The sequence below is a fragment of the Melanaphis sacchari genome, unplaced genomic scaffold, assembly GCF_002803265.2.
Source record: "Melanaphis sacchari strain LSU unplaced genomic scaffold, SCAv2.0 Contig50_pilon_pilon, whole genome shotgun sequence".
In the NCBI taxonomy this organism is placed as follows: Eukaryota; Metazoa; Arthropoda; class Insecta; order Hemiptera; family Aphididae; genus Melanaphis; species Melanaphis sacchari.
In genome coordinates, this window is record NW_020271344.1 from 525,177 (window position 1) to 544,631 (window position 19,455).

General features: G+C 27.3%; 3 protein-coding genes across 3 annotated transcripts; 2 read left to right on the top strand and 1 right to left on the bottom strand.

Moving 5' to 3' along the window:
• The first annotated feature begins 430 nt into the window (after positions 1-430).
• LOC112599340 (protein yellow-like) lies at positions 431-4,145 on the top strand. Its single transcript, XM_025346207.1, has 5 exons — positions 431-595; positions 1,777-1,897; positions 2,473-2,839; positions 2,948-3,272; positions 3,528-4,145. The coding sequence occupies exons 2-5, from the start codon at positions 1,777-1,779 to the stop codon at positions 4,125-4,127; spliced, it is 1,413 nt and encodes a 470-aa protein (XP_025201992.1). The 5' UTR covers positions 431-595; the 3' UTR covers positions 4,128-4,145.
• A 3,920-nt stretch (positions 4,146-8,065) lies between these two features.
• On the top strand, positions 8,066-12,121 carry LOC112599342 (3-ketoacyl-CoA thiolase, mitochondrial). Its single transcript, XM_025346212.1, has 8 exons — positions 8,066-8,377; positions 8,476-8,642; positions 9,334-9,465; positions 9,596-9,860; positions 9,951-10,126; positions 10,213-10,413; positions 10,492-10,646; positions 11,959-12,121. Exons 1-8 carry the CDS (start codon positions 8,362-8,364, stop codon positions 12,038-12,040), a joined length of 1,194 nt encoding a protein of 397 aa, XP_025201997.1. The 5' UTR covers positions 8,066-8,361; the 3' UTR covers positions 12,041-12,121.
• A 2,204-nt stretch (positions 12,122-14,325) lies between these two features.
• On the bottom strand, positions 14,326-17,734 carry LOC112599343 (tubulin-specific chaperone C). Its single transcript, XM_025346213.1, has 2 exons — positions 17,451-17,734; positions 14,326-15,515 (listed from the first exon to the last, which is right to left on the bottom strand). Exon 2 carries the CDS (start codon positions 15,345-15,347, stop codon positions 14,382-14,384), a length of 966 nt encoding a protein of 321 aa, XP_025201998.1. The 5' UTR covers positions 15,348-15,515; positions 17,451-17,734; the 3' UTR covers positions 14,326-14,381.
• Positions 17,735-19,455: the final 1,721 nt, after the last annotated feature.

The following is a 19,455-nucleotide window of genomic DNA, read 5'->3' on the forward strand; positions in this document are numbered from 1 at the left end:
CTTATATTTTAGAATGAGCTATTACAAACAATAAATGTACAGAATAAATTATGAATATTATTGTTACATCAATGTTGGTTTATTTATAGTTGAACCAAATGTATCCATTTACAGGGAATCTATAATAATTGTAAAAAACCGTTTATTTAAAATTAATTCACTTATATTTTTTTTTTTCATATTAATTTAAGCTGCTGAACACGTAGTTTTTCATTCAACTTTCATGACTTCATAAAGATCTACTCGTTTTGTTTACCCTAGTCAAGAATATCTAACGTTATTGCGCGAAACACTGTGGTGGCGACGACGACAACGTCTGCCACAACTGGGTGACCATTGTTGTGCACGATTGAGTGAAACTATTATTATTAATACTGCACGTTCGCCGTTTAGACCGTTCAGTCTTTAGTCGCTGTTTCGACTCCAACGCCACATTAACGTCTATCATACGAACCAGAACCAAACGATAACCTAGACACTTCGACGTATTCTCCGCAAGTCACAGTGTACACTAATTAGGTTTATACCTAAACAATAAACGACTACACTTATACATCACGGTTGTCGTTAAAAGTGGATTTTTCACAAATGTACAGTAAGTACCAATTAATTATGCACATATTATTAAGTATTATATTAGAATCAAATAACTCGAGTAAAATGTTTGATCGTCGTTTTATGTCAGGATAACAGGATTAAATAAAAATTATTTAAAATTATTATCACCTATATTATACATTATATGCAAAAAAATATTTTTTAAAGTTCGAACATTAATTCATTTTTTATAACTATTCTATTTTTAATTTCATAAACTATAATTAATATTATATTAATTATATATTCGTCTCTTTTAATTTAAAAAAATATCCAGAGGACATTTTTTTATTAATCCTAATACTTGTCTTTAACATTCATGGAATTGCGAAATGTGCGATGCCTTTCAATTACTTAAGTATTGTAATCAGTACCTACAATATAATTTTTCTTAATCTTAAATTATATATGTATTTTTTAATACATTGAAATTATTTACTCAAGATTATATTTATTTATTATGGTTTGTAATTTCATTTAGAAATACCTAATTATAAAAAAAATAAACTAGTTACCCAAATAATTATATATTTTTTTTTCCTTATGATATCGAGGACTGGAGGAGGAACCATGGTACCCCAAATAATTATATGCGTAGATATGTCTTTCAGGTGTGTTAACACCAAATTATTTTTTTATTTGTGTTTCGATTATTTTCATAACAACACGTCCTACCAAAATTTAACCATTATAATTTTATTTACTGGTAAATAATTTTCTTTACAAAGAAAAAATAAATATGTATAAGGTACATATATAGGTAAATTTATACATTTACGGTATACTCGTAGTTCTGTAAAGCACTATTTGCACACATTTAACAAACGTTTAAAATAACACACCGATTCGCTCCAGTAAGTATTACCGCAATAGAATTTGATATTACGGCAATAATTATTGACAGTAACTTGACTACCTATATATTATACTACTAAATACAATAGCCGTAACCTACATTAAATATAGTTTAATTTATTTTGATAATTAGAAAAACTGTTTATTTTTTATGATATATTAGTGTAATTATAATAGATATAATTCATTATTTTATAAATTATCAAGTATACTTATTGCATTTTATTTTCACACTAAATTAATTTTCTTGAGAACATTTTTATGAAATAATAAAAATATAAAGAAATTAATTAAATTATATCATATTACTAATATTTGTTTTAGATGGTTCATTACAACCAACCTCACTCATACGTTTGGCCTGCAGACTATAATTGGATGAAACCACAGCATCATACTGAAGTTTCAACAGTAAGCCAAGTAAACTTTCCAGTGTCATCAACAGGTAATGATTCAAAATCTATTAAAGTAATCACTTCCAAGCGCAGTGATTTGAAAGCCTCGAATGTAGATATAAATGATTTTTTTTTTTAAATAATGTAAAAAGGAAAAGTACCAAAACGATCGGGTAATAAGCAACTATTGCTAATTTTTAACAAATCTACCGTGAAACAACTCTTACAGTTATTAACTATATTATAACATTGCGAGCTAATGGGTAGCACAATAGTTTTGGTTAAAATATCATTAAAACTTAAAAACATAATAATGAAACAAATAAAAAAATAATAGCTATAATACTTTCATGAAATAAATCACCGAATATTTTTGATTTTTTTTTTTTTTTGTTAAATATATTTATTACCCATAATTTAACATAATGGTAATTTCGATTATCTTTAAAAATAGACAGCTATAAGTTACTTTAGTATCCATCACTTATGTATAAATCAATTTTTTTACTATTATTATTACTTTTGTATTATATGTCCATCAAATATTTACTTCAAAATTGTTACCTGTGAATTATTATTATTATTTTATTTTAATAAATTTATTGAAAAAAATATTATATTTTAGAAGTACTGGTGCCATGGCTATTATCTATGTGGATGATGGGAAACAAAACTCCTTCAGACTACCCTAAACGTAAGATTGTGAAAAAACCATACAGAAAAGGTCGAAACGAAAACACGGGATTTAAAGATCGTTTTACGTGGGGCCAAATAGATCTAGAATATCCTAATCAAGATATTAAACAGACGGCTATCAATACCGGTGCATTTATACCAGTTAACAACCTACTATTGGGACTGGAAGTGTGGAAGAACAAAATGTTTTTAAGCCTGCCACAATGGAGACCAGGAATACCAGTAACATTAGCGTACGTGAATTTGAACAGTTACACCAAGTCTCCAATGCTGAAGCCCTATCCCTCGTGGAAGTGGTAATTTGATTTTTATCTCTATTTCGTAATGCCAACATAATAATTGATGACCACGATTCGGTCGAGTGGTTCAACATATAACCGTCATCTAATCTCATAAATTTCCAGGTACACTAATAATATGAACCGCTGTCACGGTTTGGTGTCTGTGTTCCGGATGGAAGTGGACAAGTGTGACCGATTGTGGGTATTGGACACAGGAGCCATAAACTTGGCAAATAGAGTCGATCAAATATGTCCAGTCAAACTAGATGTATTTGATTTAAAAACTGACACACATATCAAGCGTTTCATTATCCCGACAAATCAAACGTTGAAAGATTCGCTGTTTACAAACATTGTTGTTGAAATTCTCAACGATAATTGTGAAGATGCGTATGCTTATATGTCTGATGTATTTCAATACGGATTGGTTGTTTACAGTTATAAACAGGTACTTACATATAAATGTATGCGTAGAGTAGGTACACCAATCGCGCTAATTAAAATATATATTCATTTTTGTTAACAAAAAACCTTATGTAAGATGTTCCCGTCATCATAATAATATATCACAATATCACATCCATTATACCTACTCAAATGGCTTGCGCGCACTGACCTTTCGTCGGTCACGTACCCTTCGAAATTGACAACAACCGTAAAATCATTAAAATAATAACTTTACTATGTTATATTACTATTGTAGGACGTCTCTCGCCGGATCAACCATCCGTATTTCTATCCAGACCCGTTATACTGCCATTACACCATGGACGGCATATCGTTCAACTGGATGGACGGTATTTTCGGCATGTGTCTGTCGCCGGACGGCGGTGCCGGACAACGGGTGCTCTACTTCCATTCGCTGTCGAGCAACAACGAGTTCTACGTGCCCACCGCATCGTTGCGCAACGACACCCTGGGCGATGGTGACATCATCGAGCATTTCTTTGCGCTCAACGATTCGCGGTGCGCCCGCCACCAATCGTGTCAATCGTCTGGCATGGCCGTTGACGCGAAGGGCGTCATGTACTACAACCTGGTGACCTCAGGCAAAGTGGGCTGTTGGCACACCGGGCGCCCGTTCAACTCGGTTACACAGGGCCTGTTGTCCAGCGGTTCCACATTGCTCAGCTTCCCCAACGACCTAAAGGTCGATAAGGAGCCCGCACAAAGGGTGTGGACGCTCAGCAACGGGCTACACAAGTATCTGTACGGCAAAACGGACCCAAAGCAGATCAACTACCGGATAATGGTGGCGTACACGGACGATGTCGTCAAAGGTACGGTCTGTGAATCCAACTGACAACACACTCTATAATAATATGCCTAAATAATTCAAGACTTAAAAACGGTTAAAACAAAAACAAAATTTAGGAAAAAAATTAACATTACATACCTAATATTATATAGTAGGTATTTAAAACACAAAATTCAAATCGAAAAAAAATAATAATTAAAATTGGTATTTAAACTCAAAAATAAAATGGTGTTTAAAATTAAGAAAATTAAATTAATTTCTCTAAAAAAACAAATTAATTTGGAAATATAACATATTATTATTTAGTATATCTATATAACTATATAATATTATTTATAACGACTATAAAATGTTGTTTACAGCAATACTATTATAAATCGAAATACGTAAATGAAAACCGAAAACCAAAATTTTAAATTGTTATAAAAACTGAGATTCAATTCAGTTGATTCCAAATGGCAAAATACATACCCTATAATCTATGTTTGCTCAATAATATTATATATATATATATATTTTTAAATTAGATATGCAAATTATATGTATATTTATTAGACACAAATATGTTTAAACTAAATATTGTAACGTATCATCAGTATATTAATAATTTACAACTTTATACGAGTGCCAAATAGTTTTTCTGCGTGAAAAATTGAAATTGTATGGATTCGAGATGCAGCAATCGAATTCACCCAGTAAGCGATCGAATGGATTGCGTGCAGTAGTCAGTAGGAGGTACCTAGTCAACATTAAAACGTGTTAAATCATATTCACGGCAGCTAAATCTCGTCATTTTGCTAAAAAAATAGCTTTTTATACTATAGTGATAGATATTCAATAATTTAATAGTTAAGGAATATTGAATAACAACTTGCACATTATGTAATTTATAAATAAAAGACAAAATGTATAAAAAACCTCAAATCATATTTTCAAACCTTTTGTTTCACATGTTTTATTGTTTTAAACGTAAAGAAACTTAACTGAAAGTATTTTCTTGATATTTCAATTAATTGATTTTTATGAGGTTTAGTGATTATAATGTTGTAATATTATTTATTACTGTTATTATTATTATCGTCATCAAACTATTTTTCATAGGAGTTACAATAATATAACATTTACTAAATTACATATTATACCTAGTTAAAAGTGTATACTGTAATTACAGTGCTACCCTAACTCTATAATTATATTTATATAGTATAAACTATATACAGATATACTTACAATACAATTTTATACTTTTTACTGTTTACTGTTTACTGTTTTTATTTTTTATACACATATAATATAGGTATACCTAGTCATATACGAGTATCATAAAATTCATAATATGATTATTAGATTATTCTCCATTTCACATCTTCTATGTTCATCTCTCTATTTAAATATAAATATATATACATTATATTTGCTTGTAAAAATAATTATTCTCTATAGTCGGTATCGTCCTAATTTTATAAAAATCAATTTCTTAAATAAAATACATTTAGGTATAAATAAAAAATAATTAAATTAATACTGTGATAAAGAACCATATCAATTAAAATTAATATAAGAATGGTATAATAAGCTTTTGAGCGCTTCTACTACCTCTCAATATTTGTTCTAATTTTATTTAAGTCACTGAGTAGCTCAATATTAATTTTTATATTACCTAATTTCTACAATCTAAAGTCGTTTTAGTTTAATCCTTGGCACTAAAAAAGTGCATGTGTATTAATTATTCTATTATTTATAATTTTAATATAAGTTTAACGATTTATTATTTTTAACACATTAATAATTAAAAATATTTTGATTTTTGTATAATTAATCTTTTATTATAATATTATTAGATGTATTTTAATCTAAAATCAGTACCAATTTATTTAAATTATTATTAATGGTATATTTTTGTACATAGATATGTATGAAAAATAAAAGCATATTACTTACAAAAGTCTAATAAATTTGTATGAATAAATTAAAATAATTTATTTATGATCTTTACACAGTTTATAGTTTCCTTTATTTTAAATAATTAAATAGTATAGTAAAAGGTAACCTGCATATCATATTATAATTTAATGGCTTATCGTAATTTAATTTTTCTCGATGAAGAACTTAAAAATAAATATTTAAAATATTAAGTAAGTGAGAATAATTTTAGTTGTTCTTAGTTAATATTTATTTCAATACTTTATTATCTTATATTACCTATGTTTACTGTTTAAGTTTAACATAGTTACGGCTTAACTTTCTTTAATGAAGAATTTAATTTAATTTACATAATAATATTATAAATATTGAAATATTTATAATTATTTTAAATTCTTAGTACAATGGTACCAGATTGTTTGTTTTACATTTCATTATTATTAATAACGTTGTTGTTGTACACGATATTTTTAAAACAAACCAACTAGCTATTACTTACATTACTTAATTTATTCATTTAGAAAATTAAAGTTATGTAGGAGAATTTTTTACGTTTTTCAATGGTGTAAAGCACAAATCAACTATAAGTTACCTTTATAGACTATAATATTATTCTCTTCTGATGTTTTATTAAAAGGATGCCACACCCGCATTTATTCATTATTGTCATCTTACTAACGTACAGTGTACAGTGTACAACATAGCAAAATTTACGTTTACATTGTTTACAATAATCCATCATACTACCTAGATTCTATTTTAAAGTAGAGTTAATTGACTATCATAAAATTTAAATGGATAATTATTATCTATGGCATTCCAACGGCATTTATTGATATTTTAATTATAAAGTAAGGTATACTTTACAATTTACAGTTTTACAATGCAGTAGGTATTTACCCTAATTTTAAAAATAGCAAAATGAAATGAATTATTGTAAACGTAAACTGTATTAATATATTATGATTTATGATTTATACTGTATGTTTTTACAACAGATACAACATAATACATATTATATTGATGGCTGATTGTGGTATCTTATTACGAAAACAATTAATAAATTATCATTTAAATGTCGATCATAAGTCATTAACATAATAATAATTGAAAAAGACGAAAAGTTTATTTATAGAGTTTGAACTCGATAAATAATGCTACTTGGAAATCAAATGTAACATTGGGTAGAGGATTTAAGGAATTGATTATAAATTAAAATAGTTTTAAAACTTTAAAAAACTTTTATTACGATATTATATGTAAAGTGTAAACATAATTGATTCATTTTTATGTTTATCAGGGTTTAAAATTTTACTTAATTTCACAACTCCGTACTTAAAGATAAAAAAATTTAAAAAGTTGGTAAAATGTATTGGTCCCAAATCCTGACTTAAACAATGATAGACAATTTTGATGAATTATAAAACAAAGTTGCTAAGTTAAAATATGCAAATTTTACAATTTTATTATATTTGTGTGTGTGGTGGTGAAAGGATGAATCTAAAATTTAGGTGACCTTAACTGACAAAAAAAGACAATGCAGATAAAACTGCCACATCAAAAAAATGTCGAAGGTAGGATTATTAGTTTTTAAAAATGTTGGGTAACCCCAAACGAAATATTGTCGTCCATAGAATGAAGGGGACAAACAATTTATTCAATTACACTTCTTAGTTCTTACCTACACACTACACAGATGATACATTATTACATATTATTTAATATTATCGTTCTTCCAATTTAAACAATGGATGTATGTCATAGATCAATAATAGTTGCGTACTTGCAGCGTGTAGATCTGTTTTATGCTTACCTATGTATTTAGTAATCAGTATAGGCTAGGAAAGTCTTATGTTTAATAAAAAATAAAAAATAAAAAAAGTAATCAGTATACATTTTTCTTGTGATGACTAACGTTTAATACCTGAAGATTCGGTGACGTAACACAAAATGACCATGCACGATTCAACAATCAACAGCTGTTCGGCAGTGGTTTTATCTTTATCAGTTTTTATTTTTATTTTATTCATTTGACTTTGGAATTTGATTTTGATTAGGTAATAAATAATATTAGTAATATTTATTACGTATTAGTACGTAATACGTATTACAGTATTACACGTATCTATTTTTCTGTTCGTCTGTCGTGTTTGTGTACTGTATACTTGACACCTATGTCACAATGCCAAAACAATAATAATTAGAATTGTAACTCTTTATTCTTCAATCCAATTTGCAACTCACATCACTCGCACTCTCAGTCATTGGCCATTGCTTGTCGTCTAGCTACACTTGACCATCAAACAAGTTAATTATCGAATATTGTCATCAGATTTAATAAATTACATTACGCAAGATGGCTTTAACAAAAGGTAAATTGTACATTGTTATATATCAAAACAATCATTGTATTATAAATTATTATTATAATTGAAATTTAATAAAAAACAATTTGTTGATCATGTATCAGGTGTTTTTATTGTGGCGGCTAAGAGAACTCCTTTTGGTACGTATGGAGGTAAGTTTGTGAAAACTTCATCTACTGAACTACAAATAGTAGCTGCTAAAGCTGCACTTACAGCTGGTAATGTAGACCCAAAAATTGTTGATTCGGTTGTCATTGGAAATGTTCTAATGGTAAGTTTGTACACTCATATGCATGTTGTATGTATACAGTGAAACCTCTATTAATGGACTTTTCTCATTAGTGAACCTTTCCCAATAGTAGACACTTAAATTCTTAGGCAAAAATGTATGCACATAATAAAATTTATAATCTCTTAATAGTGGACAAGCACACTAAAAACTGGCACCAAAATTAAAAATTACCTCTCATAAATGAACACAATACATATATATATCAAACATTTTTAAGTAATAAAAATACTATATTTATCTTTTATACATTTTGTTCATATTTGATCTTAAAGGTTTTTTTATTTGAAAAATGAAAAATGGTTTGGTTATGTGTTTGTAGGTAATCAGTTATATGCTACACATTGTGTGAATACTGAATACGTACCTATGTTAAAATTTTTATAAACATTTTTATACCCACTTTATACTACATATATATATGATAAATAATAAATCAATATTTCAATGCATATATATATGTGTGTATGTATAACCAATTCTCTTTAGTGTCTCCCTATAGTGGATATATAGTAATTTCTCACAAATATCCATTATGTAGAGGTTTTCTCAGTAGTGGAATTTTTTATTTCTCCACGACTGTCCACTGTATTATCTTATTGTGTATCATGATATTTAATTAAAGACATAATATTCTAAAAACAAGTTTATAATGTTTGTTTTTTATATGTAGAACTCGTCTTCAGATGGTGCATTTTTACCCAGACATGTACTACTTCATTGTGGAATTCCACAAGATCGCCATGCATTAGGTATTAACAGATTATGTGGATCTGGATTCCAGTCCATTGTTAATGGAGCACAGGTATCTACTTCAAATTAAACTTATGAAGTATACATGACTTCCTGTATAAAGCATTTATTAAAAATTATCAAAAATATTTTTATTTAGCTTAATACTTAGTTTAGATAACACGTATTTTGTATTTCATTAGAGTATCATGTGTGGTGAGTCTAATGTTGTATTGACTGGAGGAGTAGACAGCATGAGTCAGTCTCCACACGTTGTTCGTAATGCTCGTTTCGGTATACCTCTTGGAGCAGCTTATGTTTTTGAAGACAGTCTTTGGACTGGATTAACTGATACATATTGTCAATTACCAATGGCATTGACAGCAGAAAAATTAGCTGAAGAATATAAAATTACAAGACAAGGAGTAGATGAATTTGCTTTGCGTTCACAAACTTTATGGAAAAAAGGTAATAAAAAAAATTACTAGCAATTTTATAACTTTATTTGAGTTCAAAATCTATACACATTGTACCAACAAGTTTGTAATTATTTTTAAGCCCAAGATAACAATGTATTCAGTGCTGAATTAGCTCCAGTAACCATAAAAGTGAAAAAATCAGATGTAGTTGTTGATGTTGACGAACATCCAAAGCCAAAGACAACTCTTGAAACATTAGGAAAATTACCTACTGTTTTTAAAAAGAATGGAGTTGTAACTGCTGGTTCAGCATCTGTAAGAGCATGTTTATTATATTAATCATTGTAATGTTATTTTTATTAAAGGTTACCGATATTCTTTATAATTTATTTAATTAATAGGGTATATGTGATGGTGCAGGAGCTGTCGTATTGGCTAGTGAGGAAGCATTGAAAAAACATTCTCTGACTCCGCTGGCAAGATTAGTTGGTTACTCAGTAGTAGGTGTTGATCCAAGCATAATGGGTATTGGTCCAGCTCCATCAATTTCAAAACTATTGAGCATTACTGGAAAATCCCTTAATGATATTGACTTGGTTGAGGTAATTTTAATTATTATTTTAAAGTTTCTTTCGAATTTGAAAATGAATATTGTATTTACTGACAAATTTATTTTTAAGATTAATGAAGCATTTGGAGCTCAAACTCTTGCTTGCCAAAAAGAATTAAAACTTGACATTGAAAAACTTAATGTTAATGGTGGTGCTATTGCAATTGGACATCCATTGGCAGCATCAGGAGCCAGAATTACTAGTCATCTTGTCCATGAACTCAGGTAACCGAGTTACTTTTTTTATATATTTATTATTAGACCTTTAAAACTAGGAAGTGTTTATTTAACTTGACCTATTTATTTAATTTATACATTACATCACTTTTTAATGCTGAATATACATGAAAACCGTTACAATAAGACTTATTTGATATTGATAAACATTTTAATGAACATTGCACTTTGGTATTATAACTAATTAATAATTAATTACACTGTATAATTAATTTATACTTCAAATACATTTTCCGTTTGTTTTATACTAATTTCAATTTTTAATAGGTACTTTCAATTTATTTTATTTCTTTTATAATAGCAACTTAATTTTCAATTAAAAAAATCTTTATTTTTATTAACTTAAATTGTTTTTTCTATTTAATTATATAAATACATTAATACATTTTCTAAAGTTTAATTTTTTTTTACTGTTATCTTAAAGATCAAAATTGAACATTTTATAAATTTATTTATTTATTTAAATTTAAAATACTTTTTCTACACTTATACTTGAAAATACTAGGTGTAATTAATTTGTTACATAATTAATTAGTTTTTAATTTAATGTGTTTTAATAAGTTCAAAAGGTTTTTAATCTTCAACTAATATTTTATTGCTTATGGCAGGGATGGGCTACTAGCAGTCTGTAAGCCTTTTATATCTGGCCCTTGTTACATATTCAAATTTCAGCATACAATTTTAGAGTTAAAAATTCACATTATAAATAAAATAAATGCCAATTAAAATGCATATTTTGAATTATCTTTTTTTTGCTTTCTATGCTCTGGCTTGCTAGATTTTTAATTTTCTAAAAATTAGCTCTCTCAAGCTGCCCTTCCCTGATTTATGACTTCTTATTTACTGATAATACTATAAATGTTAATAAATATAATTTTTTACAAGTATAATATATGGTGTGTACTCCATCCACATGATAATTAAACTGGTGAAATTGACTCATCCCTCACTCATTAAACATACTGAAAACATTAGTTCCAATTAATACATACAGTTTAATTCCCCTGTAGACTAACTAATACAAACTATATAATTTAATTTTGACCTTAAGTATATTTAAACTTTAAACCTGTAATTTTAAATTCAATATTTTAATTTGTCAAAAGTTAAATCTTATTGTTTGAAAGTCAAAAAAAAAAATTATTATTTGTAAATCTGTATGATGAACAGAATTTTAATTTCTAAATGTATTTGATATCATTGCTAAACAGTAATATAACTTACAGCTAACCATGTAATAAGCTTATAATAGATAAATTAACTACACATACAAATTAAATATTTGTTTTTTTGGTTTCAGGCGTAAAAATCTTAAGTATGGAATTGGTTCTGCCTGTATTGGAGGAGGTCAAGGTATTGCTCTCTTGGTTGAGAAAGTATAACAATATGTACGTTATCATTTTAAATAAGACTGGTTTTGGGATTGTTTTATTTACAAGAATTTCTTACTTTGATCAATTGTACTCAACTGTTATTTATTTATTTTTTTAATATTTACTTATCTGCCCATATATTTTATATTAATTTAAAATAAGTATTTTAAAATTAACAATATATTTATTTATAAAGTGAAATTAAACCTATTTTTCTTAAATGTGCCCAACGTTTGTATATGATTTACAAGAATTTATTTTCAGTTTTAGTCCATTAAGTAAGAACACTTCTTATTGATTTTCTTTTTCACAATATGGCTGTGATGGGTGTTTCATGTGTAAATGGCCTATATATATAAAGGTTGTATTATTTCATAAATTAATGTAGGTACCTAATACCTATAAATCTTATGGAGGACAGTGTAGCCGAGCGGACTAAGGCGTCGATTGTGACGCTCACCGTTGCTGGTTCGAATCCCAGCTACGGGTGGCATCGCTCTTTGAGCAAGCAACTGTCTAAGTGGCAAAGCTGCCATCCCCTAACCGGACATGGCAAAAACGTATGGGTGCCCAACTAAAAATTCTGCCAAATAGGCGTCCAAACTAAGCTTTCAGGCCTACTCTCAAAAATAAGCGCCATATAAAAAAAAATAAAAATAAATTTTACTATGATTCAGATTACTTTTGTTATCTTTAATTGACCATTAAAAACTTTTGATTGTATCATAATAAGGCAATAAGTATTATTTTTACATTACAATTCAGTCTCAATCATTTTAAAACCTTCATAAATTAGTCTTTTCTTGCTTTCTAGAATGTTTATAAGTTACACTTGAGATAATAATTAAAAAAATACACAAGTCAAATCCAATTTATCCCACTTAATTCAAGCGATAGGGGATTGACTGAGCTTTATGTATTTTATTTAAATTTTTTTAAATTTAAATACCTCAAATAAAAGAAATGTTGGTCATTTTTTATAGCATTAATTCTATTATGAATTTGATGATTTATAACAATGAAAATTAATCATATACTCTTGAACTAATTTACAATTTGAATAAATAAATAAATGTAAAATACAATAATAGTTTTCAAAAATTTAATCGAGATAAATAATGTGAGGCACCATTATATTATATTTAAATACCAAAACACCTTATGTAAAATAGTATAAGTGCCTATAATAAATATATGCTAGACATAGGCAACAACCCTTACATTTTTAGTATATTGTAATTAGAGAAAAATTTTAAGAGTAGGCAAGTACAAAAAAAATAATAAAAATACTTTATTTCAATGATTTTATTATATATATATGTTATATAAAAACAGATACTATTCAACCAAAATCTATTTTGGTAAATAACAATAGCATATAGTAGCGTGCAGACTGTCTGTGGCTTAAATGTTGTCAAATTAAATTATTTGCTAAGTCGATTTAAGTTAAATTGGTTGTTTATTTTAATAAAACACAAATTAGTAGATAAAAAAGTGTAACAATGCGAGGTGTGAGGATGCTGTGGAACCAATAACTATGATACATTTTGAAATAACGTGCTGCAGACTCCTTCAGGTATGGTGGACATGTTTCTCCAAGACCAGAGTTCTGGAGATTTAGCTTATGCCTTTAAATTGTTTTTCATACATGGATATTATTTTTATATTTCAAACAGATTATGACATAATCTAAATGTGTACTACTCAGCGTATTGGGTAGACTATTACAGGATATCAATATTTCTATGATACGCAACATTTAATCATTTTCTTAACATAATAATTGTGATCAGATTACATAAACACACTGTTTTTACAGTAACAAATTATAGATTTCTATACCACCAACACAATAGATATACTATTTTAATTGCCCAATTCTTAGGGCAATCGCTTGATTTAAAATTATACAAAAGACAAAGCATATTAAGGACATTAACGTTTTAATAGTAGTTCATATAGAGAAACAGATTTCGATATTATAATATGTAATATGTATCCAGCATTTTGATCGACATATTGATATGTATATAATCAATTATTATTTTTACGGATTATTAGATTTTTTAAATTAGGTACTCATACAGTAACCCATAGATTTAAAAAATAAAGAATCTTTGTTTAATTAGTTTTACTAAGTAAAAAATTTAACACAATATATTATAACTTTGGTCAAAAAATATTATTTTAATTATTTTTTTCATATCTTAAAAACTAATATTACAAAGCTATACATTTTCTATCTCATAGATTTTATTTTAGACAAAAAAAAACATTAAAACTATTTAAAAAAAAAAATTAATTGGTTATTAAAAAAATAAATTAATTTAAGTTATTAAAAAAAAGTTATTTATTTATTGTCGTAATAACCAGCTGGAAATATTGATTCCTGGTTTAATAACGCTGGGTATAAGTACAACAACATATTGTCTTCATATGGTTGTTTGCGCTCTTGTTCTGGTATTTCACACCAATTTGGCGATGGTTCATAAGATGACAACCAATCAAAATCATTTACAATTTTCCAATTATTCTTAGATTCATCAAACTTAGCCATTTCAAATGCTTTTTTAAGTATTAAACCTTTAAGTGAAAGAGGAGCAAATTGTAACTGTTTAGAGTTTTCAATTATAGCGCTACTGGTTACATAAATATAGAAACTAGTATCAAAAGTATCATGAATACGTAACTGTTGAGAAGCACAAATAAATACTGAATCCTTACAGTTCTCAATAAAAATTGATGTTGTTGCACATACATATACATGGCACTGTGTCAATGACGTCGCACGCACAGTACTAGGTGTACCACAAATAAGGACAATGCAATTGGTTAATGTATCCAAAGCTACATCTTTCATAAAAGATTCATCTTCCTTAAGTATTAAATGATTTTCATCAGAACGGTTTTTAAATCCGCAGTCTTCTTTATAAACTTTAGGTTCACTTATTGGTTCAAACTTTTCTTCAGCTTTAGCTTTAGCTTCTGGTGTAGTTGGTTGTCGAGTTGGTTGTTTACCAAAAGTAAATTTCTTTTTGGGCTGTAATTTTACATGCAATTGTTCATAACGCTTAGTTATATCCTTGATCTCATCTGAACACTTTTTCATATTATAGGCAGGCAAAAATGTCTTCGAATCATTTAATAATTCTTGAAGTTCATTAATTTTTTGTAAAATATCATGGAAATTATCAGTTTTGATAGATTTGTTTTCAATATCAATCAACATGTCATTAATTTCTTTTGATTTTGTCTTGAATGACAAATCAAATGAAGACTTTTGATTAATTGGTTCTTCTGCAGTAGCTGATTCCATGTTTAGTTCACAGAACCAAGACAATTAGTAAAAGGACTTTTTAATATAAGTAAAAATAATTATTTTAGATATAATGATTTGTTAATTACAAAATGATGTTTGATCATGAATAATCCGAGCAGCAGCAACAACATATGACCACACAAAAATAGTGGTTAATAAAAGGCCCTGAAAAAAAATTATTTAATTAGCTTTAAGCTTATGTTTTACAAATAATAATAAGTTATTGATGTAAATAGTGTGAAAAATATGCAAACTTTATGCTCATGAAATAATATACAGTAGAAATCATTACAACAAGTATCGCTTACAATGAGTAAATTACATTGAATTATAGAATATTTAATTGTTATAAACAGGTGTTACTTTTTCTTATTATGTGCATATTTAGGTACACCTGCTACCTACTCTTTATATTCAAATTTTATCTTTAATTTTGTTAATATGTACTATTTATATACAAGAGCGCCAATATGGGGGGCAAGGGAGGGACACGCCCCCCTCTGTAAAATGTTGAAAAAATGTTTACACAAGATCTACAATGAAGATGAACTTGATGGATTGTGCATGATAAGTGTACATAGGGAAAAAATTGATGATAAAATGAATAAATACATAGAACAAGTAATAAATATATTTGGTGTTAAAAAAAAGAAATTTACAATTTTTATTAATAAATTAATATTTTAATAAATTTATGTTATTAATGAAATGAAAATTCAATAAATAACTTATATGGTTAATTGGTTAAATAATTATTATTTCATAATCTTCCAGTTTGATATATAAAATATAATAGTATAATTTTAAATTGTAAGCCCCTTCATATCTCATAGTCATAATTAAAATTTTGTCCCCCTTGAGAATTTCTCTATGAGTGCTCTTGCTTATATATCATGTTTTGTACTTTTATGTTATATAAAATACATAAACATATTTTTTTCAAGTTCTGATGTTTTTAAATTAATAGATAGCGTAAGTTGTGTGTTGAAGTTTATCAAATAACCATCCTTACCACCACTGGTGACTTCGCTGATGATAAAGCTATCCTAGCCTTCTACCATGACCCTCTCGAGGCATCTAACAGAATCCAAATCCACCTCGACATGCTCTCGACATAGTACAAAGAATGGGGATTCAAACTCAACGAATCAAAATCTTTATGTGTCGAATGACACCTTACACAGAGACCTCCTCATTCCAACAGTAAAAAAACATCGCCAAAACCCAATACAAGCGTTTCTACCTCAAACTTGCTAATCACCGTAACCCTCTCATCCAAAACCTCTCTTCACGTACAATTCCAGGCGACCCTGCCCGTCGTTTAAAACGTAGCTGGTGTCATGATCTTTTAGTGGACTAATTTACTTATTTCTTTCTCGCCATGAAGTGCTATTATTGAATAGCTCATTCAACCAAGCCAACCATGACCTATTGTAACCCTCCATTATGCTTATTGTAAATATTTCTGTTACAGATTGTACAAATTAAAATAAATATGTTAAAAAAAAAAGTTTATCAAGTCGCATCAATAGTTATTTTTTGTTAAAAAATCAGAGTAATTAAGTAGTTAGAAAATAGTAAGAAAAATAGTTTGATTGTAAAAGAATTTGGGATTTAATCGTCAATGATTTCAATCATACAGAATACATTTAAAAATAAAATATTGTTTTAAACCATGCCACTTCAAATAAAATGACTGCATACTGCACAGTTGAAGAATCTTGATGAAACATCTTGTATGATAAGATACAGTATTAATTTTGTCTTTCTATTACATATAAATAAAATCAAATTGTTTGTTTTTTTTTTTTTTTGTGTATAAGCACTTATATTAACACGTTACAACGAGAAAAATTTGATGCCTTAGGAACTTGTTATAACTGATTTCTACTGTATATATTATATTAAAAATATAATGTCATAAAATATATAAAAAAATCAATACAATTAAGCAATTATATGTTACTAGTTATGATAGATGTACATACAAACATAAAATATAAATACCTACATCTCATTTAAACAAAATTATAATAACTATTAGACCAAAAACACTATTAAACTATTTGAATGATTTATAACAATTGGTAATGAACTTACAACGTTTACAGCATTAATCGTCTTCTTAGTGAGCATTATACAATAAAAATTGGCGTCTGGTAACTGTGGAATGTCTTAAGCGTCTTGACGCTTTTTGGGCGACGAGAGCGTGGGACTATAACAAAGAATCGGCTAAACTGTCAAGTCACAGTTGAAAATGCTGTATTACCTATCTACACTATATACTTTTTGAATTTTCCATGATTTCGGGAAAAGTGCGCGATGCCCTAAGAAAATCAGTCGGCTATGACCATATGACGCCAACCAAAGGTAAACAGTAATTTGGTATTAACTACGTTTGTATTTGTGTTATCACAGTTTCATGAGATATGACGTCATGGATTCTACAAAAAATTTTTCCTGTTAAGAGCCATTCGTGTAATATTATGTTATTGTAGATAACTTTCTTTTTGATAATACGTACTTTCCAGTTACAGGTACAGGCTTACCTACCTAAAAAAGAAAAAATACATATTATTTATTATTTTTAAACTGAGAAATCTGAAATAGTATTGAAAATAAAAGACGATCAATTAATAAATAATATTTATTATTATGTATGAATATTGTATACGTAAATTTAATATTTTTATGACATAATATAATTATTATAAGAACTTGTCAATATTAATAAAAAAATATAATAAGTGAATACCTACTTTATTTGAATATATATATATATATATGTTATTTAAATAATAAATGTCCATTTATTTTAAAGTCACTAATCTATTGGTGTTATTTAAGTTTAACCTATATGTGCTAATTAATTAATATCTACGGCTTAGTAGTTAACTGTTTACCGAAAAGTAATACGTAATTACGATTAAATTTATACACTTGGTAACTTTATTTATTATTTATATTTGTGTAATTTACAGAACAATATTGATCAACGATTTAGTTACCAAATAATAGAACTGAATTAGGTCCAAAACCTGTGGTCGTATTTCTTCCTTCGTCATAATAATACAACAAATTACCGTGACATTATTACGTTTCACCGCGGTCCACGTTAATTATAAACCTCTATGGCTTATTAAGCTATTTATCATAAATTATTTAACATAATATATTATAATAATATACTGAGTAGCTCATAACTGCCAATTAGAATAATTGACATATCTTTAATCAACTAGGTGTTTATTTATATTTTCTTTGTGAAACGGAAACCCCTAAATCGTTGCATTGAGTAAATATCACAAGAATAAATTATTTTAATATTGTGCTAATAAAAGTAATATTGTGATTTAATTTATTATCAAAAAAAAATAACCACAATGTCATTTAATACGCTTAATTTATTAACCTATGCTATAGGGTTTTAATAAATTGATTGAAAAAATAACAACTTATTGATGAACACATTTATATTTATTTACGAAACAGGCTAAGCCTTAAGATATGGAGTCCACTAGGTATTTAGGTAGGTACCTATTTAATTTATTATTGTACTTTTACTATATACAATTTAATGAGTTAATATCTATTAAAATAATATGAGCGTAAACTGAATACAGTTTTTATAGTTAAAATAAAAATTCATGAATTTTAAAAGTATTATAAATTTAATTAAAACAATAGTGTCTAGACTCTGGATAGTAGATTCTATCTTGAGATATCTTCAAATAATATAAATAATTAAAAAATAAATTTGTACCTGTATGACCTGTAGGTACTATTGTAGATAGGTATCCTTTATAAGTTATAACTTATAATGTATAAATAACACAACAAATATTATTTAACAAAATACCTACTTTATGATATTAAGTAGGTATAGCTAATGGCTAATCACTAATTATTAATAATAATTTATAAAAATCAATTTAATTCAAACTTTTTATGAGTTCATATTCTTACCGCACCCGGTGGCAGTTCATCTTAAATGACAATTTTAAGATTTTAATCATCAAAAAATTATGATATTTCAAATTTCTTCAAATCAATCTCAAAGAATTACTATAAAATAACTACAATCATTATTTTTAGATTTTAAATG